This window comes from Phalaenopsis equestris, unplaced genomic scaffold (assembly GCF_001263595.1).
Source record: "Phalaenopsis equestris unplaced genomic scaffold, ASM126359v1 Scaffold000002, whole genome shotgun sequence".
NCBI lineage: Eukaryota > Viridiplantae > Streptophyta > Magnoliopsida > Asparagales > Orchidaceae > Phalaenopsis > Phalaenopsis equestris.
Window position 1 is genome coordinate 62,780,656 of NW_018164444.1, and position 7,270 is coordinate 62,787,925.

General features: G+C 35.3%; 1 protein-coding gene and 1 non-coding gene across 4 annotated transcripts in view; both read left to right on the forward strand.

Moving 5' to 3' along the window:
* Positions 1-1,345: 1,345 nt before the first annotated feature.
* TRNAP-UGG lies at positions 1,346-1,417 on the forward strand. The gene has a single exon. It is a non-coding gene; the product is annotated as a tRNA-Pro (tRNA).
* A 71-nt stretch (positions 1,418-1,488) lies between these two features.
* The window catches only part of LOC110027013 (E3 ubiquitin-protein ligase UPL3), a 30,720-nt gene continuing 24,938 nt past the window's right edge, over positions 1,489-7,270 (forward strand). For 2 of the 3 annotated variants that reach the window (XR_002294289.1, XM_020728279.1), the window contains exons 1-5: positions 1,489-2,577; positions 3,431-3,541; positions 3,666-3,782; positions 3,881-4,048; positions 4,127-4,288. Coding sequence is in view for 1 of the 3 variants with exons in the window: in XM_020728279.1 (XP_020583938.1) it covers positions 1,846-2,577; positions 3,431-3,541; positions 3,666-3,782; positions 3,881-4,048; positions 4,127-4,288 (1,290 nt within the window). In the remaining 2 variants the exon portion in view is untranslated. The remainder of the gene's footprint in view (positions 2,578-3,430; positions 3,542-3,665; positions 3,783-3,880; positions 4,049-4,126; positions 4,289-7,270) is intronic. The other variant, XR_002294287.1, reaches the window with a different exon arrangement.

Here is a 7,270-nt window from a genome sequence, read left to right on the forward strand (position 1 = left end):
TACTACTTAATATATATATAAACTTGATGAGTAATATTTCGAGCCAAAACGAGCCGAACACGAACGAACACATCTTAGTTCGTGTTCGGCTCGTTAACTTATCGAACAAAATTAACGAGCCGAACATGAGCTTCTTAACGAGCCGAACACGAGCTGTTCACGAACAACGAGCCGTTTTGACAGCCCTAGATGTTCCCCGATACTCGGGGAGATCTGATTCAATAATAGTATAATATTTATATATTAAATTTGTGTTGTATGTTAAAATAATCTGAGCTAATTTTGAGCTGATTAAAAAAAAACGGAGTTGAATCGAGCCGAATACGAATATGTTTTTGTATTTACACGAGTTTATTTCAAGTTTAAAAATTTGGAATAAGTTAAACATGAGCATTTACATACATAACTCCCAATTCCTATATATTTTACATATCTAATACAAACTTTTGGACAATTTTACTTATTTATATGATAAACTAATCTCATCGTCTTCATATGTTTGTTGCCCTTCATATTAAATTTCAGACCTTTGCAAAAAGGGCAAGCGAGAGATTTATGAATAAGTTAAGGAGCCAAACATCATAGTAAATTGTTAATAAAACAAAAGTAGTTTTAATCAGAGTAATTTAATATAGAATTCATACATGGCACACAATTCGTGTATTTACATATCTCACATCTAAATTTTCATATTTACACTAAACTCAAAATTTTTAATATGACATCGAAAATAGCACTATTATTATTTTTAAAAAGTGGAAGTACATATTTTCATGTATATGCTAAAAACGCCAAAAGTGTTGTTAAAGATGAAGGGTCCATTTGGGGCAGATTATAAGTGTGGGCGGCATTTTCAAAATGTCGCCGTATTGTTTTTTTCGCGCGTTTTATTAGCTTATCCGAAATTGCGTTTGGGTTTTTACATTAAACGCAGGCCACGGGTCGGCTCCTGCGGTCGGCCCGCGGGCCTTGTTTTAGGATAATCAGTTTATCCTGAAATGCACAAACTGCTCCAAACGGTTCCGAAAATTTAGATTTGAGACACTTAAATACATAAAAATTGTGTCACAGTTGAAATTTTAACTATTTTTATCCATTATTTTAATGTAATGTTTAGCTAGCTTAAATGTTTAATACTAAATCAATGTATATAACTAATAAAAAAAGTGTATTCCAATGAATTTAAATCGAATAAATCACTCACAAATTTAGAATAATAGCATATATGTGATGCTCGTCAAGGGGGCACTTGCATGCACACCACTACAAACTACACGTTAATAAATGCAATGAAAATCTTTAAATAAGAAATAAATAAAACTATTACATTTATTAAAACCAGTTCGGGCGTTTGGTCTAGTGGTATGATTCTCGCTTTGGGTGCGAGAGGTCGCGAGTTCGATTCTCGCAACGCCCCCAAAATATTCCTTTTTGTTTTTTCTTTTATTTTTTTATTCTTTTCAAGTATTATGTACCGAACACAGACACTGGACAGAGATGGAAGATTAGCAAGAGCTTGCAAAACGGCAAAAGCCCCTCACGTCTGCCCATCGCATCGATATATATATATATATAATCACTGGCCGTGACCACCCTCCCCATCCCCAATTCCTCCCCTTCCTCCGCAAGCGACATCTTGCTCTTCTTCCCTTCTTTTAACCCCCAATTTGTCCTCCTCGCCTCACACACTCTCCATAAAATCCCTAAAAGCCTTTTCTAACGCGCTCCAATTCCCATCCTCTTCTCTTTTTTTTACCCACGAAGAACCCTACCTTGCCGATTCAGATGCTTCATCCTTCCGCCTCCTGATCGCCGCCACCACGGCGAGGCTAAGCCCCTTCTTGTATGGAAACTCGGAGCCGGAAGCGGGCAGAGGCCTCCTCTTCTAAATCTCCGGCAACCCGCTCGACAAAACGCCCCCGCACCTCTTCAGATCCCTCCGTCGCTACGCGCACTCGCCAGGCCTCTTCGATGGACTCCGACCATGCGTCTGGACGCCGCGACCGCCGTAGCTCTGGCGAAGAGAGGGACCCTCCCGAGGGTTCTTCTCGCGAAGTTGAGAGGATCTTAGGACTTAACTTTGATGGTGCTGGTGCCGATGATGACAACGACAGTGAAACTGGCGTTGGGGTCGGGATTCTCCATCAGAACTTTACCAACGCGAGTAGTGCCCTTCAGGGACTCTTGCGGAAACTGGGCGCAGGTTTGGATGATTTATTACCATCCTCCGCTTCGTCCTCGTCTCACCAGAGCAGTCGGCTCAAGAAAATTTTATCTGGGTTGAGGGCTGATGGTGAGGAGGGTAGGCAGGTCGAGGCGCTGACGCAGCTTTGCGAGTTGTTGTCGATTGGAACGGAGGATTCCTTGGGATCGTTTTCAGTGGACTCGTTTGTGCCCGTTTTGGTTGGGTTGCTGAATCATGAGAGTAACCCTGATATGATGATACTTGCTGCGAGGGCGCTTACTCATTTATGTGATGTTTTGCCTTCTTCCTGTTCTGCCGTGGTGCATTATGGTGCTATTCCGTGTTTCTGTGCTCGGTTGCTCACGATTGAGTATATGGACTTGGCGGAGCAGGTATCTTTCATTAGCTCATTGTTGTAGTTCTTGCGACCAGGTTTATACTTCAGACTGCGTTGGTTAGACTTGGAAAACGATATGTGATCATAATTCTGGCATTATTTTCTCTAATACTTTCCAGCTTTTCTATTTGTTCTTGAGCTTCTTAGTGTGTTGTTTCTTTTGTGTTAGTACTTTAAACTTGGGAAACCAGTCTGGAAGATTTGGTCACTGCACCATGCAGTGCTTGTTTCAACACATTAATTCTGCTGCTTAATATTACAATTTTAGTACCATTACTAGTTGGTGTGAATAAGTGGTGTATGCGATGGATATTTTCATGGGTTGCTACCGGTAAGTTGTGATAAATGCGCGAAGAGAACCTTAAATGTTTACATTTGTCTGCAGGTGCTGTTCGTCATATTAGGTTACAATCTCTTTAACCTAGTTTTCATAACTCCAAAATAATTTTCTGAATTAGACATTGATATTCTTATAGAATGGATGACCTCTTTTCAAGTGATTTTTAATTTGCAGCATGCGGGATTTTGAAATCAATGATTGCTTCCATTTCTAAGAAAATTAAGGGTACCTGACCTGTAAAGGTTCATGGAATGTGGTGTTTAATACTGACCACACATTAACAATAGCATTTTAACTTCAGGAATGAGAAAAGTTCACTTGTTCTTTTTGATGATGTTGTAATGGTCTTGCTGTGTAAATAGGAATAGATGACACACATGTTATGATTCCATGTAATTATGTTGAGGGAAGTTTCCTCTTTTTTAGCCAATTCATCTTAAATTCTATTGTAAAGATTTGTAGTCTGTGTTGTAACTGCTTCTTATTGTTTGCAATTTACTGTATTCAGTCCCTTCAAGCTCTTAAAAAAATATCACAAGAGCACCCAACTGCTTGTTTGAGGGCTGGGGCACTTATGGCCGTTCTCTCTTATCTTGATTTTTTCTCCACAGGAGTCCAGGTAAATGATTGCATTTTTATTGCTTTTCTCTTCAATATTCATAAATTTGCATCTTTAAACTCTGTTTTGGAACTATTCATTTGTTTTACTGATTATCTTTGCTTCTTAATCACACTAAACTTAGAGGGTAGCATTGTCTACTGCTGCAAACATGTGCAAGAAACTTCCGTCCGACGCAGCTGATTTTGTAATGGAAGCTGTACCGTTGTTAACAAATCTTCTTCATTACCATGATGTTAAGGTATTGATTTTACTGAATTTGAATGTGGTAGTAGAGTTTATATTCACCTTTTGTTTTATTTTATGTACCTTTTAAACCAATATTACATGTGATTGTAGGTTCTTGAATATGCATCTGTTTGCTTGACACGAGTAGCTGAGGCATTTGCCTCTTCTCCTGATCAATTAGACGAGCTTTGCAATCATGGGTTGGTTGCTCAAGCTGCTGGACTTATTTCTTCGAGTAACTCTGGAGGACAACCTTCCCTCAGCACATCAACATACACAGTTTGAGTTCATAACTCATTTGAAGGATTTATCACATACTTATTTGGCTTGATGACTTCACTGTTTTACTTGTTTTAGGGTTTGATTCGTCTTCTTTCAACATGTGCTAGTGGATCACCTTTAGCTGCGAAAACTCTACTGCTCCTTGGTATAAGTGGAATCCTTAAGGACATCTTATCTGGTTCTGGTCTTGTTTCTAGCATGTCAGTTTTTCCTGCCTTATCAAGGCCGCCAGATCAGGTATTGAGTTCATCTTCTTCATTTACACTTTCTTCATACAACGATTGTCTTTGCAAGTGAACAGTTTATCTAGTTAGATAGAAGGGAGAAATATTTTTGCATGATTATAAGGTAACTCATGAATAAATTTGAGCATATCGCATACATAATAATTATAGATATTTATTTTTGAAGTAGACAAAAGCAATCAAAACAAACAATCTTTCACTAAGTGGTGGAACTTGTGAAGTGAGAAATTCTTAATATCTTGAGATAGGTTGCTATTGTCTTCTATATTTGAATCAAACATTATGTCGGATGTGATTGCCCGTTTCATTGATATTGATTGCTATAGAAGTTTATGAATTCTAGGAATATATTATAGAAAAGGAGACTTAGCAGTGGAATGAGGTAAAAAGTGTTATCAAGGCAAATAAATATGTAAAAAAAAAAAAAAAAAAAAAAAAAAAAAAAACTGAATCTTTGATATGACTTACAATGACAACAAGTTAAATTTTTATGAAGATGGATGCAAGCAAAGAAAAGTTGCATCTTTTATGCATATGGGGTAAATTCATGTAAAACTTATAACCTCATTTTTTACTTATTTATTGACTAAAATCTTAACAAACTATCAACTTTCATTCTTAATGATTTGATTGTATCATGCACAAATGCTCGTTTTTGTTAGCTTATTTTGTTTGGCTTGGGTGGTGATTTTAAATAAGCATGATTTCAGTGATACATATATAATTCTCCTGATATATGAAGACATTTTTAGTTGGTTTTGGAAAAATTGATTTGCTTATATGCTAGGATAGAAGCAATTTTTGTGCCCAGGAAACAAATTGAATAGTTTAAAAAGCAAAGGAATGATCAATGATGCTTTTATCATAGTTAGATCAATATATTTCTAATCGGTGAGACCTTAGTTGAAATTAGTGAAAAGTTAGACTAAAGCCCCTTTTAATAGATAAATGACCTAAGATAAGTTTAACTAAGATTTAAGTGTTTCACGTGTAATTTTAATGAATATAATATGGATAATCATTGATCATTTTATTGTTGATCAAGTGGTGCTATGAGTGATGTATTTAATTATTATATATTTATTATAAAAAAGGGTGGGATTATAATGGAGAATTTGTCTTCCAGATTTGAGATTGAATAACCAAAATGGTGACTTCTCTTTAGAGCATTTATTATGATAAATGCTATAATTTAGACTTTAAGGCTATTTTGATTAAAATGTATGGTGATAAAGAAGGTGTTGATGATCAAAGTAACGTATGGTTGAAATTAAGATTGTTAAAATGGATTTGTGACAATACTTGAAAGTAAAATTACAAATTTTTTTATATAAGGGATGACGGGTGTAGCACCTATTGCACATATAAGATGATGGAAAATTTTTGTTTTTTTTTTCCGCCTTCTGAGGGGTGGGGATTTATTGATGTGGACTAATGAAAAAGAAACTTTGGGGATATATAGTGGAGGACAAAATATGCATTAATATGGCAAGCATATGAAGTTAACATGGATGTATTAGGAATGAAAATGGCTTATCCATTGACAGCATGATTAGGAGAAGTACAAAAAGATTTGCACAAAATAGAGTTAGCACCTCATGCAACTCTCGAATTAAAAATGGAGATTTATAGATTCAATACCAAATTATTAGGATAAAACTAATGATGTTGATGAAGAAAACTATAATTGTAAATTAAATTCACTAATACCTTGGATATGCGACATTCTTGTTAGAACAACTTGATGTATTGTAAGATTAGTAGAAATATATAACTTTCTGAATGATTTTCTGATTATTTTGATTTGCAACAAAGTTCTTATATGGTTATGATGGTGCAATTTATATTTCTAAACCAGCATTCTTAAATATGAATGGAAATGTTGGAACTGATGCCTTGATTATGTGATTCACTACCACTTTTATGGGTAGTGGGTTGTTGTGTGTAGCATTTTCCTGATGTAATGTTGTTTTAGATTGCTTGCTTCTTGTTATTTTTACCTTTTTAAAGTTGTCTGATCTTAATAATTTCTAGAGCCACGTAATGCAGCCACTAAATTGGGATACTTAGTTTATTATATATGCTACTAGCTTTATTTATTTTTTTGTATATCCGTTTATACTTGCCCAGTTATAACCTGCTAGTTGTTTCTATTATTTCTAGCTTTACTAAGATGGCGTTTGTGCAATCTTGCATCTAGAGCTGGAAATGTTTGGAACATTATGGGAAAAAGCAATTTTAGCATTTATTGGTGTTCAACTCGAGTCATTTTTATGCAATGCTTGTTTGTAATTATGTTATTGATGATTTTGAAGCTAGAAAATTGGAATTGTTCCATGGAGTGACTTGGTCAACTTCAAATGGGAAATTGAGATCATGACTGCCATCATACTGGACAAAGGACTCAGAGAAGAGTTTAATTAGCCATCAAGCTTTACATTTGCCTTACAATCAAAGTTGTGCTAAGGTGAAAGATGCATTTCATCGCACTTATAAATGGAGGGAGAGGCTATATATAGAAAAGTGTGAGGCAATTGGATGGGGGCTTTATGGCAGACAATGCTTAAAATTGTGTAATTGGGTATTGAGCTATTATCTTTAATGATTATGAGAAATCTTTGTAATACGTTTTAATCTTTGTTCAATTACCCTCTCCCAATTATGAGAAATCTTTGTAATACGTGTCAACCTATGTTCAATTACCACTCCCATAATCATTGTAATACGTGTTCAATTATCCTCTCTCATACTTTTAAAGTATGACACATCAATAAGAAAAAAAAACTCCCAATTCTTCTAAATATTTCCTCACTTTAATGGGAATATTATAAAGTCCTACTGATTTTTCACGAGTAGTTTTCTTTAAAGCACCATCAACTTTTTTTGTACTATTGTGATGGTAAAATAAGATCACTAAGGCTGATCATACTTTTAATAACATTTTATTACTACTAACAAAAAATATATATATATA